This window comes from Nematostella vectensis, chromosome 3 (genome assembly GCF_932526225.1).
Source record: "Nematostella vectensis chromosome 3, jaNemVect1.1, whole genome shotgun sequence".
NCBI classification, from domain to species: Eukaryota; Metazoa; Cnidaria; class Anthozoa; order Actiniaria; family Edwardsiidae; genus Nematostella; species Nematostella vectensis.
In genome coordinates this window covers 6,821,520-6,838,459 of record NC_064036.1, presented here as the reverse complement: position 1 = coordinate 6,838,459, position 16,940 = coordinate 6,821,520, and the positions used below count along the sequence as shown (strand labels likewise).

The 16,940-nt window shown below is 41.2% G+C and overlaps 2 protein-coding genes across 3 annotated transcripts; one reads left to right on the top strand and one right to left on the bottom strand.

Annotated features, from left to right (window-relative positions):
• The first annotated feature begins 5,289 nt into the window (after positions 1–5,289).
• LOC5504072 (nuclear factor NF-kappa-B p105 subunit) lies at positions 5,290–13,716 on the top strand. Of its 2 annotated transcripts, none has more exons than XM_048724711.1 (11): positions 5,290–5,509; positions 6,567–6,788; positions 7,820–7,854; positions 8,238–8,336; positions 8,417–8,571; positions 8,893–9,107; positions 10,691–10,849; positions 11,410–11,514; positions 11,926–12,023; positions 12,232–12,373; positions 12,672–13,716. In XM_048724711.1, the coding sequence occupies exons 2-11, from the start codon at positions 6,650–6,652 to the stop codon at positions 12,845–12,847; spliced, it is 1,323 nt and encodes a 440-aa protein (XP_048580668.1). In that variant the 5' UTR covers positions 5,290–5,509; positions 6,567–6,649; the 3' UTR covers positions 12,848–13,716. The 2 variants fall into 2 exon arrangements, with proteins under 2 accessions (XP_048580668.1, XP_048580669.1); XM_048724712.1 differs by having other exon boundaries at positions 5,389–5,596.
• Positions 13,717–14,395: 679 nt separating this feature from the next.
• On the bottom strand, positions 14,396–16,001 carry LOC5504090 (melatonin receptor type 1B). Its single transcript, XM_001624955.3, has one exon. It carries the CDS (start codon positions 15,880–15,882, stop codon positions 14,755–14,757), a length of 1,128 nt encoding a protein of 375 aa, XP_001625005.2. The 5' UTR covers positions 15,883–16,001; the 3' UTR covers positions 14,396–14,754.
• Between the last annotated feature and the right edge of the window lie 939 nt (positions 16,002–16,940).

Genomic DNA, 16,940 nt, shown 5'->3' with positions numbered 1-16,940 from the left:
ATCGAAAATTTCATTCTAGCATCAAGGATACAGGCACTTGCGGTTTATTAAGGGGATGTAGTACTTCGAGGATTGCAAGATTTCGAAAACGTTTAAAAAAAGGGACTTCATTCAAAATCAAGAGCGGAAAACCTCGTGCTTCAAACACCGCTTCCGCTCTAACTTGCTGCTTCTTCGTGGTTTTTCAACATTCAGTATCTTCCTAATGGTCAAACGAAATCTGTAAGTTAGACATTAGATATGCTATTGATTTTTGTGAATATTCCGGTGAATTGAGAAGGAATCCAAGAAAATAATTTCATAATACTATCCTTGTAGCGAGGGAATGCATTTTTGTGATGATTAAAGCCAACAAGCTGAAGTATCTGAGCTTTTGTAATAGTAAGAAAATAAAGAAGGAGATGTTACTGTACTTCTTTGATGTCGTTATTATTATATGTTATATTGTTATGTTGTTATTATACAAGCTGGAGTCGGGATTTGAATCAAACGCGGTATCACAGCCATTTTATCGCTCGTCGGTTCTTTCTTTCTTCTTGACTACTTGACTAGTAAGTACGCAGCTGCTTTGTCTCCTATTATCTTTGTTCTACAAAGGAGTTCTTTTGTCTCTATTCTTCTCGTTCTTTGTGTCGGGGTGCGGGTATTGTCCATTTGCCCAATCAAATTGCAGCTTGTAAGAGCTGCGTACTTACCCCTTGACGACTTCGCCGCTCAGACAATCAAAACATTCAAACTATTCAGGGTTTTAGCTTTCTGTGAGTATATTTGCCAATCTTACTTACTTAAGACAGACTTTTTTTCTTCTTCCGAGTTTTTTTTCATGATCTCTTTTCATTTCTATCGAGTTGGCAAAACAACAACACGCAACCCACGGGGGAGTAGGACAAAATAAAAGGAGCAAATCCTAACGCGCTGTGGTGGGGTGGTTGCTAAAAATAGCCGGATTCGGAATCGACATGGCGGGCGGGTAATACCAAAGTGTCCCTCTCTTATCTTATGCTCTCTTGCGTTTATCCATTCTAATATAATTTATATGTGGTTCTCATATCGCTTGAGCTTTTTTATCACCTTTTTCTTTACAAATAATTGATGGAAATAAGGTGTATAACAATATGATAAATATGATAGCCGTCTAATAAGAATAAAACTGATGCTTGAATAGCACATAACGCTCCAAAAAAAATAAAACAACAATAAAAACAAAACAGACAAAATAATGATAAATACAAATTAAAATTGCAACGGATGACTAGCTTGATTTCGGGGCGAAGGGAAATATTCACCTTCTAGGAGGTGTATATTGCATTTTATCCCGATTATATCAACCAATCAAATCTAGGCTCTTACCGAAAGTGCTAGCACTTTTTTGGCATTATTTGGCTTCGCGAGCACTTTTTTTTTTTACATTTTTTCCCAAAAAGCACTGCTAGCATTTTTTCTTATTATCGACTGATTATTTATATAATTTCGCGTTAATCAGCACACTCTGACTTCACATATGTCGTCCAAAGCCGCAATTTGCATTCATTTTCGTCAAAGGAGCCGAGGAGGCTGGGGAATATGTTTGATAGGTCAGCGGTTGCCTTCTAGAACCCGGTCCTTCTCGTCAGTCCTCCTCGTGACTCGTTCCAAGATGGCGTCATTCACTAGCAATACTGGAAGTCAGCCAAGCAAGGCAGAGATAGCTCGAGAGCGTACTCTGCCATCAATTAGTGGAAAAAACAAAACTAGGGGGAAGTGTGATGTAAAGAACATAAGCATACATGATCGGATTCAGCAATATCCATGAGAGGAACTAACAATCAAAGACGGGAAGTTGTTTTGTCTGGCATGCCGCGAAATAGTGTCTTCAAAGAAGAGTATTCTAACTACACACTTGGCTTCAAAGAAACATGGAAATGGTAAAGAGAAACTGAAGAAGTGTAAGTTGAAGGATCAGACTATTATGGAGGCTTTTAGAGCGGCGGACATGACGCAGAAAGGCAGCACTACCAATATCTGAACGGGCCTACTGACTCGAAGTGGTCGAAGAGTTTCTGAAGGCTGGCATCCTACTTGGGAAAATCAATAAGCTATGCTCCCTCTTAGAGAAGAATGGCCAACGTCTCACAGCAAGTGCTCATCTTGGTCAGTACATTTCAATTGTTCTCAAGCAGGAAGTCGAAAGGATAAAAAATGAACTGACTTTGCCTGGCCAGACTGGCATGACAAGAGATGTTTCGATGATCTTTGACGGAAGTACACGACAAGGAGAAGCAATTGCTGTCATCCTGCGTTTCCTTGACGAGAATTGGTCGATTATTCAACGTCTCGTCAAAATTGATATATGTTCCAAGTCAGTGAATGCGGATGATCTTGCACAAGTTCTTAATCAGTGCCTATCAGTTGATTATGGTGTCAAGGCCAATTCGTTACTCGCAGCCATGAGAGATGGGGCAAGTGTGAACCAGGCAGCGTTGGATAGGATTGCATTTATCTTTCCTAAGCTGCTGAACGTTGTGTGTTTCTCACACACGCTTGACAATGTTGGGAATCATCTTGTCATTCCAACTCTTCTAGAGTTCGGTAGCGTGTGGCTTCGCCTGTTCCGCCATAGTTACAAGGCAAAGCTGTTGTGGAAAGATCTGACTGGGCAAAGACCGAGATCATACAGTGAGACCAGATGGTGGTCAAAGTGGGAAGTCTACAAACAAATGTTACTGCAGTTTGGAGATATTGAGGGATTCTTGATAGAAGCAGAAGCCGCTAATATTAGTCCACAGTTACTCCCTCAACTCCAGGCAATACTTTACGATCCTGAGCGAGTGATCAACCTGAAGCTCGAGCTCGCCATCACCATCGATGTTGGGGAGCACTTTGTAAAAGCGACCTATTTCTTGGAAGGTGATGGCCCTCTCGTGTTCTCGTGTTATGAGAAACTCCATGCTGTTGCCCAAGCCTGCCAAGCCCCTCACTTTCCAAACGTGCGTGCAGTCGCAGCAGCAATCGCTGAAGAAAATCCTGCCCAAAACGTAGCAGCCCTCGAACAGCAGGCAAAGGCATGTGTTCAACCAGCCATAGATTGGTTTCTGAGAAAGTTCAATGTCCAACTATACAACACAGTGTTAGCGTTCAAGGCTGCGAGGTATATGTGTCCGGTCAGCGTCCAGTGGCTGAAGCCAACTCAGCACTCAGTAGAGGCCTTGCGAATCATTCCCTTTTCTCAATGATGATTGCATTATCAACGGCCTAAAAGCTGAACTACCTGCTTACTTAGCTGCCACTGCAGATGTGGTAATCAACACTTAAGAGCGAAAGGTAAAATGGTGGCACGACCACAAGGAACAGCTCCCTCACTGGGCTTCTGCAGTGAAGAAAGTGCTGTTGGTGCAGCCATCCTCGGCTGCAGCAGAAAGGGTATTCTCTGTTCTCAATTCCGCATTCAACGACCAACAGGAGCATGCCTCAGTTGACTATCTGCAAGCAGGTGTGATGACCCAGTACAACAAGCGATGACTAACTTCTAAAATGGGTAATGATGACCCAATGACAAGCGTGTGTTGGAATTAAATGGAAAAAACATTGATCGTTAAATTTTGATGTTAAAACATGTGAGCGAAAATCTGAAAATGTAATGTTCTATATGATTAAAATAAGTCTGAAAAAATGAGCATTTTTTTTTAATCCACAAGCATTTTTTTTTTTTTAAAATAGCATTATTTTAGCACTTTTTTTGGCAAAAAACAAGCACTGCTTTTAGCATTTAATGCTTTTTTAACGAGCACTTTCGGTAAGAGCCTAGGGGGGGGGGGGGGGGGGGGCTCGGCGGGGGGTGGCGCACCTCGCAGCCCGTCCTACGCCCGAAGCGGGGCTGGGGGACTCGGCGGGGGGTGGCGCACCTCGCAGCCCGTCCTACGCCCGAAGCGGGGCTGGGGGACTCGGCGGGGGGTGGCGCACCTCGCAGCCCGTCCTACGCCCGAAGCGGGGCTGGGGGACTCGGCGGGGGGTGGCGCACCTCCCAGCCCGTTCTACACCTGAAGCGGGGCTGGGGGACTCGGCGGGGGGTGGCGCACCTCCCAGCCCGTCCTACGCCCGAAGCGGGGCTGGGGGACTCGGCGGGGGGTGGCGCACCTCCCAGCCCGTTCTACACCTGAAGCGGGGCTGGGGGGCTCGGCGGGGGGTGGCGCGCCTCCCACCCCGTTCTGCGCCTGAAGCGGGGCTGGGGGGCTCGGCGGGGCGCGGCGCGCCTCCCAGCCCGTTCTATGAAATGACCCAGTCCCCCCCAGAAAGCCCCTCTTAATATTGCGCATCGGTTGTAGAAGGGTTGTTCGAGTGTATTACTCAGTGTGCTTTTGTCATTCCATCTTCTCGGCCAAACTTGATGCCTAAAATGTGTCGGTAAATATTCGCTAGTGTGAACAAGGATTTCGTGGTGAAATACATTGTTGGTTGTCAAATGAATATTAATTTTTAGGGGTGATGTTTACCGGAAATGAGATTTATATTGTCAGAGTCATGTGTCGGAAGGTCAATAGTTTGGTTGATCTGAGGAAAGCTGTACTATGTTTATGCTGTATTCCTTTCAATAGCAATTTAAGGTTGTGTATTTGTTTTGGACTCTGTTTATGGGTTTAACGCCGGGCAATGTAATAAATAAAATTGTTGAAATTTAATATTTTTAAGTCACGTTGTTTAGAAATCGAGTCGCTGTTAACCCTTTATTATGCTTCAAGGATTGCAAGTATTTCTTCTGCTTTCCCTTTGTCCATTACCGCAATTCCTTGGGGTTGATTTCGGGGACTCCTCGGTCTCGTTTCGGGTCCGAGGATCAGTTGGGGTACTTTTAGGGATCATTTCGGGTCCTAGGATCATTTCGGGTCCTGTACAGACGCCTGCCTAAAAACGTCTGCGAGGGACTAATTTTTTTCGTGATTTCCATGATTTGGGAACCCTGTGGTTTTTCATACAAGCCTTGTATTTGAAAATTCGATCCCGTTTTTCGGGGTGTTTGCCTGCTCCGATTTTTTAGTACGTTATAGAGGGATAATTTCTGTGCGACAAACCGTTAAAAACCTTGTGTTGCAATTAGTCCGCTGTTGGCCCCTTTTTTGACGTAGATTGACTGGACTACCTGTGAAAAAAAATGTCTATTTGTGTCAACTTCGAAAAGTGTACCTTGGACACGCGAAAGATAAAGCGCTTTTAAAACTGCATAATAACTAGGGAAAATTCCCTGTCTTTTGCTTCCATGGATTGCCGTATATTTTTACTTTTTGTGTAATCTCTATAAAACATTACATCATTGGTTTCTACAGTGTATTTTGAGTCACGTGGTCAAGTGTGACCAATCAAGAAAAGCGCTGTGTTCGGGGAAGTCCCGGGACTGGGACATTCCCTACAAATGGCGGATGGACTTCACATTTGAATGTATTTGCTTTCTCGGTACAGGAAGTTGCTAAATTTATACTTAAAAGCCCCAGGATTCAGTCGAACTCAGTAGCAGAGCATCTATTCGATTCCTAGTAAGGTATGTGTTGCGATTTGCCGAAGACTAGGGGGAATTTTGGAGAGCTTTCTTGTCAACACGTGCAAAACCTATAGAGCAGCTTTCGATGTAAGTTTCGTATTCTCTGAAGAAACGTAATCTTGTTGATCGAAAGTAGCTCTATCGGTTGTTTTTTATCCTTCTTTTTTACAAATAATTGAATTATAGAAATTAGGATTTAGAGTCATGTTTAAAGCTAAAAGAAAGACGTTAAGAAGGATACATGGTTGACCGAACTCGATTTTGGAATTACACACCTACACAGTAACAAAATATCAGTTCGTGGTTTGGTGTGTGAACAAGTTATAACCTCCTAGTTAATTGCGATAGTTTCTAACTGCTTCAATAACGAATCAAGTGCCTTCACTCTTTGTAGACTTCTTCTATGCTTAAACAGTATTTATTGATTGATAAATGAGCATGAACATAACAGCATAATCGATATTGTTGTTAATTTGATTTGTAACTCATATAACCAACATATGTGATCATTTGCTTATGGCTCCAAAGCCTTAAGTTAATTTATTGTACAGTTGTACTCTTTGTTCCTAGCCACTAAAGATTTCGTGCCTAGCTATAAATAATATGCATTGATAATATTACAAATCACTACTATACCAGTGCCCTATTTGATTTGAAGATGTCTTTTACGATCTGTATTTAGTATAAGCACACTACGTCACCCTTGACTATCTTGAGACATCAATACTATTAGATGTTGTGACACTTCTGCAATCTGTTTTATCATAGTAAGAATTATCATCATCTTTTCAACACCAAGGACATTGCCACTTAGCTATCTGTATCTTACTAAGACATTGTTGATATCTGCTTTTACACACAAAGACCTTCTTGGTATGTTAAAACTTCAATTTTCTGTATTTTTTTACCAGGGAAGAATATTTTGCAGATAATGCATTATGAACAGAGATGCTTTACAGTGGTCCATCAAAACATATTGTCAGCCTCAACTACTTATAACACTCTAAGACCTCTATGAAAAGTTTATAACTTTAACATTCTATATTTTATCTACCAGGAAAGAATGTGTTCCAGATAACACAACGTTAATTCAAGAGAAAAGATCTATAATATCCTATTGGTGTATCAAGTGCAGTAATCATGACACAGTCTGAACAGCAAGTGGGTAGTGCTCTCACAGAAAGCATGTTAAATGAGATCATTCAACCTGGTTATCTACCTGATATCAGTGCTCTGCATGTCCCATTAGGCACAAATGCAGAGGAGCCTTCTTACACCGGTAAGAACTCTGAATTTTGTTGCCATATCCAAGTAGCTTTGTTGCAAAAATCATGGTTCAAATTGGCACATCAATAGGACATTAGAATGCTGACATGATCGACCATACGTTTCAGTCGTTTTGAGAGGTTTTTTTATTTTATTCAAATATGATGCCTCCAACAAAAGCTTGAGCCAAACAAGATTAATCCCTTGGGAAATTATCACTTCAATAAAAGATCTATAGTGTCACCTGGGGGGTATAAGAACGAAGAATGAGGTATAGGCGCTCTCTGATGTTGAACAACCCTGTTACATGATCACGAACATGCACAAACCAAGCATACAGTACAAGAAAACATATGGAAGAGATTCATGAATATGTATTAGGACACAAATCATTTATTGATTTATTTGAAACTTTGCTATTTTTATTTATTTCTTTTAAAATTTGTCTTTATCAATTTGCATGTTTTATGGCAATTATATCCTTAGCTCTGCAGCCCTAGAAAGTTAGTTTTATACAGACTAGTATATTTTTTACAAGTGCCAATGGGTGCTAAAATTCTTAAGTGAGTAGAGCTCTATCAAAAAAACTCGGTGAGCTTTCACAGCAAATATAGTGGGGTTTGTATGAGTCTGCATCAATACTGAAGATTTTCCTTCAGTTTTATGGTCACTTCAAGATCGAAGTGCGGTTTTGATGCAAATAGCAAATGATTCTTCGTTTACTCCATATAATCTCTTTTACTGTATGCTTGACTTGTACACGGTCATGGTCAGAAATAAGAAAACAGTAACATGTCTCTGAAGAAGTTCACCAGGTTTCCCAACCAGTCCCCTCTACTGACTATGCCTCAAAAAGTAATGGGAGGACATATTTGAAAATGTGATTGGTTCAGCATTTATAAATGAGTGATACTGTATTTGGCCCCAATAACAGTCCCTTTAGTTTAATTTATCAAAAAATATTGAAAAATTTAGTCAATAAAACCTGTGCATTGACAGGAATGTGATTATTTATTCCTTGTGTGTTTAATTCATCTTTCACAGAGCCCTACCTAGAAATTCTTGAACAGCCTAAACCGGTAAGAATCCTAGCACCAATGAAAGTAAAAGTATGGTTTCTATGTATTTGGTACAATCAGGATGAAAAATAGGACTGATATAATTGGAAATATGCTTTGAGCTGCAAAACCTAGTTTAAAATTTGGTGACACAGTGGTTTGCAGAAAGGAACAAAATACAATCTTATAATCACAATTATCATGTACTGTATGCTGACATTGATAGCTTAAATCTCAATTTTACACTTTTCTTGGCTTCAGAAATTATGTTATTATGAGCTCAGTACTATTGCTTATTAAATTCAAAATCGGTATTTTTTGATACTGACACTTTTTTAGTTTTATATCAGTTGTATTTATTATAAAAAAAACATGGAAAGAATGATTAATTGAATTAATTGTAGCGTGGTTTCCGGTTCCGATACCCATGTGAAGGGCCTTCCCATGGGGGACTCCCTGGGCAGTTTTCGACTTCTAAAAGCAAGTCATACCCGTCTGTCCAGGTAATTCTATTGTTTACCTCATATTTAACAATTGCATGATGGAAACAACTAATGCTTATCAAAATCTCTGCTCTTTTCAGGTGAACAACTACCAAGGACCATGTAGAATAGTTGTAACCTTGGTCACAAAAGATGAACCTTATATGCTACATGCACATAGTTTAACTGGGAAGAATGCTAATGAAGAAGGAGTAGTCACCGTACAAGTGGGGCCGGATCAACACATGACAGCGAGGTATGATACTATCAACTCTATCATTCTGCTCTTGCAATTTTCTATTAGATTTGATAATTAATGGACAATTCTTTTTTGACACACTTTGTCACACGCTCAATTTCAATATTAAATAAAAACAATAACAAATGACATATGGCTGAGTTGGGCTGTGAAACATATGGGTATTTGAGACAACAAATCAAGACCAACTTTTTTTACACTCTGGTAGAGCAGGCTTTTATGAGTTGGTTCTTCATTTATTATAATGTTGATTGTGATTATATTTTCAATTGATTTTCCTTTTTTTTTGATAGCATTGATTTCTGTTTTCTGTTCCAGCTTCCCAAACTTGGGAATCAAGCATGTCACTAAAAAGAATGTTGTTAAAGTACTAATGGATAGATTTATAAAGTGGCAAACTCTGCAAAATGCAACTTTCGCCAAATTGTCAGAAGGTATCAAGGATGGTGTAGACCTATCACTCTTTGGTGTCAATACAGCCATAAACTCAAACAAGCTTGGGTTTGACAAAAATGTGGCGCTCTCTGTCGCAAGTAAGCATCTGTTTATATCCTCAATATTGCTATTGTTATAGACTATGTTTGTATGCTGATGAATGTTGAGATAAACAGGCTCTTCATATGAAAGCACATGCACAACATGAGCATAGTGACCCTTAGTGTTTTATTCTGGTTTAGTGGATAGTTTTACTCTTTTACTGGCAGATGTGAGTGTTGCATTATTTTGGCCACTCCAATGGCCTGTGGTCACTTGAAAGGAGAACCATGACCTGCATATAGGGAGCCTAGGTGCCGCAGTTGGCAGAGCGTCGCTCTGGGGCCGGTTGCACAAAGCCTGGATAAGTTATCCGCCGGATAGGCGCTAACCGCCTGATAAAATCCGTATCCAGCTAATAGTTAACCGGCGGATAAAATAGCCATCATTTACCGCTAAATGGCTTCCCGTTTCCATGGTAAATATGCAAAGCGCGCACTGTTTTTCCGTTAAACAAAATGACGACCGTTGAAAAAGCTACTAAAAGTGCCAGAAAACAAACAGTTTATCGAGGCAAAGTGCATGTACATCATTGAATGATTACAGAGGATAGTGTTTAGCTTCTTCCTGTCTTTGTGAGTCACATTTCTCGACGGAACGGACAATATAGTTTGATTCCAGACCTGCCAAAGCTGCATGTAAGTTCGTAGTTCATGTAAATTTACCAACAGTAAAAATTTTACATTTGCATGTGTTTCAACTTTCACTGCGTCTAAAATTAATCTAAATTCTGACAAAAAATTTTGAAAGCAAGACGCCATTTTGTTTTTTAATCACATTTATTCGGTGGATAAGATTTTATCTGACCCCTATCATCCGGATAACTTTAACCGCTGGATAACTTTTATTTGGGCTTTGTGCAACCGAATCACGCAACTCGGATAACTTTTATCTGCTGAATAAGGATTTAACCGGTGGATTAGAGTTATCCAGGCTTTGTGCAACCGGCCCCTGTAGTGCCTGTGCCTCTCACCACTGGGTTCTGGGTTGATTCTCGGTTCGAACGTGAGTTGTACTGCAGCTGCCTGAGGTGCCTCGAAATGATCGGGGACTCCTCAGTATCGTTTCGGGTCCAAGGATCATTTGGGGGATTGTTTCGGGTCCTGGGATCGTTTCAGGTCCTAGGATCGTTTAGGGTCCTGGGATCATTTCGGGTCCTGGGATCGTTTCGGGTCCTGGGATCGTTTCGGGCCCTGGGATCGTTTCGGGCCCTGGGATCATTTCGGGCCCTGGGATCATTTCGGGCCCTGGGATCATTTCGGGTCCTGGGATCGTTTCGGGTCCTGGGATCGTTTCGGGTCCTGGGATCGTTTTGGGTCCTGGGATCGTTTTGGGTCCTGGGATCGTTTCGGGTCCTGGGATCATTTCGGGTCCTGGGATCGTTTTGGGTCCTGTACATGCCCCCCATGCCTTTAACTCGACCACATCTGAATCTGAGCACTAATAATTCAGCATCGAGCTGCAATTGTGTGATTAGCTACTTCAATTTATTTATTTGTTTGTTTGTTTGTTTTATTCTGTAAGGTCTTAGAGTGATCATTACCAAGCGATCATTATCAACCATAGTCATATTGATTTTCAGACCAAGAAGCTGCCAAAAGTAGAGAGTACGCTAAGCAACAGGCCGCTGCCATGGATCTAAGTGCTGTGAGACTCTGCTTCCAGGCATACCTACCAGACCAAGATGGCAACTTTACCAGACCTCTGAAGCCAGTGTACTCAGATGCTGTCTTGGACTCAAGTGAGTTGACATTTCACCAACAAACTAGCTGACAGAACAGGGGCCGATCCAGGATTTTTTTTAGAGGGGGATGCCATCCTGAAGGGCGGACACCAGTTGTGAGGGTGCATCTGTAACATACCTTGAGTATATTGTTTCAATCTGTATGCAAGCTCATGCTTTCCTTTAGCAACAACAACTTTACCTGAGTGAGAGCTGTTCATTTGTAAGCACAAACTTCTCCAATTTAATAGAAAGCATAATCATTGAATATGTCATAGTTCCCCAAAGCTGTTTCAACACTGTTTTAAAATTGCAATCTTAATGCAGTACCAAGAGAATATGTAGGTTGGTGATACCCAACCAAGAAGTGATCATATTGATGATTATATGGTTAACGTCCACTTAATGGATTTAAGCTACTTTTTTTCAAAGTTTCAGTCTGAAAGGGGGGGCAATAGCTCCCTAAATCCACCACTTTATGCTGATTACTTAACGGATAAGAATTGAATTCTAATAACAGTGCACATCAACATGCATAGAGGGTCGCTCACAGGTGCTCTCCCTTCTTTCATCTTCAGAAGCACCATCAGCATCTCAATTGAAAATCTGTCGCATGGACAAGAACTCGGGATGTGTAACTGGTGGTGATGAAATATACCTGCTTTGTGACAAAGTTCAGAAAGGTAAAGCTTGGCGAAAATATTAGTGCAATGAAGAATATTTGGAAGCATTTAGGATTTTTACTAAAAAAGTGTGCAATCTTCATAATAACCATCACATTCACAAAGGTTTTGTACATAATTGACCAAAAGATGTGCATAATTTGTGTGATACTAAAACTTTTGAAGGCCTGAAGTCTTGTCAATTACAGCAAAAGTGGTTTAGCAGTATATCTTATTACTTTTTCCTCACCCAACAACTCCCCTTTCTTGCTGCTTTGATTCCACACACCCCCCCAACCCACCCTCCCTTGCCCATAATAATCTGCAACTACCCTCAAAGCAATTGCAATGCAAGATAAATTAAAAAAGTGTAGTTTTACAAAAAAGACAAGACATTCTCTGTGTGATATTGGAAATATCATATTTCCTTAGATGACATTGAGATACACTTTTATGAAATGGATGATATCACTGGCAAGTACACATGGGAAGATTTAGGGAAGTTCTCTCCATGCGATGTGCACCGACAGGTAAGCCATGTCTTTCCATCTTATTTGAGGCCTGTTAACACTAGCAACTTTTATCGCGCGACACGGGCTGCAATTTTTGCGGCGATTTTTATCGCATCTAAATCGCGCGTGTAAACAGCCTTTTCCTTTTATAGCGGAACCTCGTGTTTTTAACACCATATCACCTCTGTTTTCCATTCTTTGTTGCTAAGAAAGACTTGTTCCACAGTTTGCCATAGTGTTCAAGACTCCGCCTTATTGGAACATTGCTATCGAGAGACCAGCAAATGTCCTTGTAGAGCTTCGACGTAAGAAGAATGGTGGGGAAACAAGTGAACCTGTGCAATTCACTTACCAGCCACAACTTTTTGGTAGGTGCCAGCAAGCCAGAGTATATATTGCTACCTCTATGAACTTTCCACTTTACAAAGGCAAATATTTGTCACTGTATTTTGTACCTCTTAAGCGGTTACCGGTTATTAAGTGTCCATGGCGACCATTTTAATGATCGTTATTTTAACCCCTATTAATTGTGCAACAATCTGTTTATTGAGTCAAGACAACTTGGGTGACAATTTTGCCAACAAATGGAATAAATGATGGCTGATAAATTATACATTCGTTGAAATTGCTCTTTTATTCTTATTGCTTCTTGTTATTTTCTTATAGACAAGGAGGCGATTGGTGCCAAACGCCGCAAGACAGTGCCACACTTTACCGACTTTCTTTCCGGCGGCTCATCTGGAGCTACAGGTGGAGGGGGAAGTTCAATGTCCGGATTCAACTTCCCAGCTGATTTTCTTCAGCAGGGGGTGTTCCCCACCCAAAACCCTTCAAACATGTGAAGGCTTAAATTGGCTTCCATTCAATTGGGTTTTTGTCCAAGCCAGCAAGCACACGGTATGCTCCCTGCAAAGAGCCCCTCCTACATGTAAAGGAATGTCGGCTTAGATACAAATCTGGTGTCTTCCTTTAAAAAGCGAGAGGGAATCCTTTCCTCGACAAGCTAGCGGGACAAAGGGTGTGAATGCTCCCCACGTGAAGGAATGTTTGCAAAGAGTACTAAATGGAAAAACTTAAGACATACAAGAAAGCCATGTCAGATATAAAAGGGAACATGCCACATTGTACAAAGCGGACAATATGGTGTGTGTTTTTTTAAGTACGTTTAGAGAATTATATAAACCTTAAAGGTAGTGTATTCGTATTCTCCATTTCCTTTTTGTAGTAGCAAAAAAGGCGGACTGTGAATCATAATCGTTTGCAGCCCTCATGGCTATCAAATGATACGAATACAGATTTTAAAACTATGTGTTAAGTCGATGTGCTTCTTATAACAGGTATGGAGCCTGTGCTTTTATCATGATACCTACGATGGTAGGTACGACATGCGGATCTCACAGTAAACCTTTAAAAAAAAACAAAAAAAAAAACAGGTGAACCTCTCTGAAGCGGTCACTTTGTATAATGGCCGCCAAAAGCAGGTGACCGCTAAAGAGTGCTGCTTAATAGAGGTTGGATCTAGATGTATACGGTAGGAGAAGTAAGGAAACAAGAGGGCTGGTGCTGTAAGTTGATAATTGGTTTGTGTAGTTTTAACGGAGTTTAATCATGCTCTATCAAATAGTGCAACTAATCTTATCTTGTAAATATATGTACACATATGTATAGTGATCGTTATCTAAAGCTTCTAATAAATTTGTGTTTTAACGTCTGTGTTTGATTGTCGTGAACTAAAGAGTTGCCAGTGACCCGCACTATAAAAGGGCTTAGCTCCGCACCCTTTCGGCAGAATAAAATTTAGATTTTAGACTAAGATCGCAACACGTCGTAAGATTGCGTAGGAAGTGAGGTTTTTTTTTAGTTATCGTTAATAATTTGAACTATTTTTTACTGCAAATCCCTGTTTTTTTTTGTTGGGTTATCAACTATTAGTAGCTAGGAAACCGAGGAAACGAGAAGAAAAACACTTCAAAAGTTGAGTTTGGGTTTCGCTCCTTGTTCATAAATAAGACAAACTTGACGGAACTTCGGACTGCGTGGCAATTTACAACTAAGCCTTTCGTGGTCCTGGTCCAGGCCCTTCTATAGTACGGGTCCTTGTTTAAAACAGAGCAAGAGAAATCATACATTGCCCTGGATCATGAAGGGGCCTGCACAGGAATGCGCAACCTTGCAAACCTTGAAAAACCTTTTTGGTATAGAGAAGAAAAGTATTGAAATCACTAGTTCATTCTTGGTTGTTGACATCTAATTTCATGATTTAGGAATCGTAAAAAAATTTTTGATGTTAGGGGTACACGTGTGTTATACTCGTATACCCCGAACTCACCCTTACCGCCCTTGTAGTGTTTTATTTTTAAACATTTTTCGTGTGAAAACCGAATAAAAAATTAGGCAAATAAATGCTTTTAATTGCTTTTACTACCGATGCTACTAATGCTTTGACTCAATGTAGCTTTATCCGTTTTATTGAAAACATAAAAATATATAATATTTGAAAATGTTATATTATAAATATGTATAAAATTATATAAAGTTATACTGTATATTGTCCTCTAGTGTGTCTTGTGCTATGTAGCTTGGATATATCACAGATGCCTTGCACTAAGAACAAGGAGCCTATTAGTCTTCATCCCAAGTTGAAGTATATTATATTGGTAAAATTATATTATTAATTAACCACTCTTTTTCCTATCCTACCCCGTTTCCCTGCCCCTTGCTATCTATTCCCCGTTTTAGTACTGCCATTTTATGGTCTGAGATGCCGTGTCGCCGCCAAATCCATTTTGCTCCTTGTTAACTCAACCCCAGATTCATTAGGTTCGTCGGTTGACACAATAATTCTCAGCTTGCTTGAGTCAAAACTAAATCCCGACTCCACCCGAGGCATACCCGACTCCATTCGACTCAGACTCGACTCCACACGAGTCAGCTTCCTGGTACGCGAGTGCGTACAAAACACAGCATTGCATGCACGTCTACAGAGTCGCCTCATAGGCTGCTTGAGCCTGCGATTTAGGTATCCGAATAAATATGGGTGAATCAAGCATGCGAAGTAGGAGCAGGTCACGCCACATGTGTACACCATCCTCAACCACCGGCCTGTGGAAACGGCTAGAACCAGGCCCCCAATCTGCAGCCCAAAGCACCCGAGAATTGACGCCAAGGCAATCGTAAGCACTCGGAGATTCTTCGCGATACGTCGCTCTTTTCCGGGAGCCATTCGGCGCTCTATCGACTCCTTGCTATAAAAGTTAAGCGGTAGCGGGAGAACCTTTCTTTGACTGTAGAAATGCATTCCTAACGCTCCAGTAATCCCTATAGTTAAAATAAACAGAACTCCAAGGAAGGTGAGTTGGACGGCCGCCACAGATTCGGGGTAGATGAATCCCAGCTTGCACTTGAAGTTGCCGATAGCTGCGTTCTGTGATTGGGTTATCGTAAGACCCGCAGCGTAGGCCAATGCTAAGAGCCACGCGATACCCACATAGAGAGCGCAATGACATCGAGTAAAATAAGCCTGATATCTATGCTTCAAAACCACCACTGCGTATCTATTGCCGGTGACGAGCAACACGGAGAAAAGAGTCGAAGCAGAGTACATCTCGTTAAGGAACTCCCGCGCGCTACATGCCGCAGGATTGCTCGTAGCTATCGCGACCCCCATATACAGGTCCGGGATAAGAAGCACGAAGACCACGGCTCCAAGGACTCCTGTCCATGCCATGTTCAGGACGAAGATTCCAGAAGGTACGCGAACCTTCGGCTCTCGGTAGAAGACGGCTAGGATAGCGATGTTTGCTGGGAGTGACACCAGGAGCGCCAAACTCATGATAAATACGGTAACTGCTGCAATAGTTTCTTGAAAATCTTCCATCTTATTTAACTCTAGTTAGTAAAGGTTTGAGTACGATTCTTCGGTGGCCAGTCAAGTATAGTTCCATCTAGGACAGTGTAGAGTGCGCCCTTGCACATAAAGAAGTTGCAGTTATGCAAAGCATACTTACGTGTGGAATGGAATGTCATTGATTGCATTCAAGGCAAGCATTCCAGTAATCTAATAGAACCATGAACTTTCTCGCTTTTGTTCGAAATGTATACCTCCTGGGATTTATAGCTGTTTTATTTTCTGGACGAAAAAATGGAAATAAGTTTATAAATATTTGAGCGCACGCTTTCTTTCTTTGCCGCGAATGGCTGGTTTGCATATAATCAGTACGATCGGGACCATGCCGGGACCGGTGCAGTCGCAAAGAGATCCTTTGTTCTATAAGTTGAGAAAAACAGGTTGTTTACCTTAAATCGGAAATTCCGGTACTTCTGGTTATTTTGTAAATGGTTCGTATTCCTCCAACTGGAAAATTTCCGGAAAATGTGGAGTTGCTTGAGAGGTAGCCCGCTTTCACCGGGGATACCAGAAATTCAGGAAAATCGTGTACCATTTGCAGTTTTCCTTAGAAAATTTGACCGAGGCTCCTATCGGCCCCTGGACCCCAAAAATAGAATTTCTGGGTACAGAAACAAATGGAACATAACTCACCCGGAAATTCTGGAATATAGGAAACTTTTTCTTACCATTATGGCATCCCGGATAAACTGGGATCTCATTCCGGTTAAATTTCCGATTAAATCGTAAACAACCACATACAAAGCCACTGCCTTAGCGACCGCAAAGTCTGCTGGGTCCTGGAGCATGACACCATCTAGGATCCTTCGCACATAAAATTTTTATATTATCACAGTATAGCTGAGGTTTGCTGGCATAAATATGTTTTTGGTCCGACTCAGGTTTAATTTTAGCCCGAGCTCAAAAGCTTTATACATGAGTTTTGGGAACTTATATTAATCTGGATGGAATGAGCGACTCTAGAATAAACGTGCAACATGTCCCTGCATCAACTGAAAGGGAAAATAAGCCCGGGAAAAAAATACGCG

Bases quoted from the DNA above. Each gene is read 5' to 3' on its own strand.
- LOC5504072 (XM_048724711.1), top strand. From the start codon at position 6,650: ATGACACAGTCTGAACAGCAAGTGGGTAGTGCTCTCACAGAAAGCATG. The intron at 6,789-7,819 runs GTAAGAACTCTG...CATCTTTCACAG, and splicing joins AGAGGAGCCTTCTTACACCG to AGCCCTACCTAGAAATTCTT. The intron at 8,337-8,416 runs GTAATTCTATTG...TGCTCTTTTCAG, and splicing joins AGTCATACCCGTCTGTCCAG to GTGAACAACTACCAAGGACC.
- LOC5504090 (XM_001624955.3), bottom strand. From the start codon at position 15,882: ATGGAAGATTTTCAAGAAACTATTGCAGCAGTTACCGTATTTATCATG.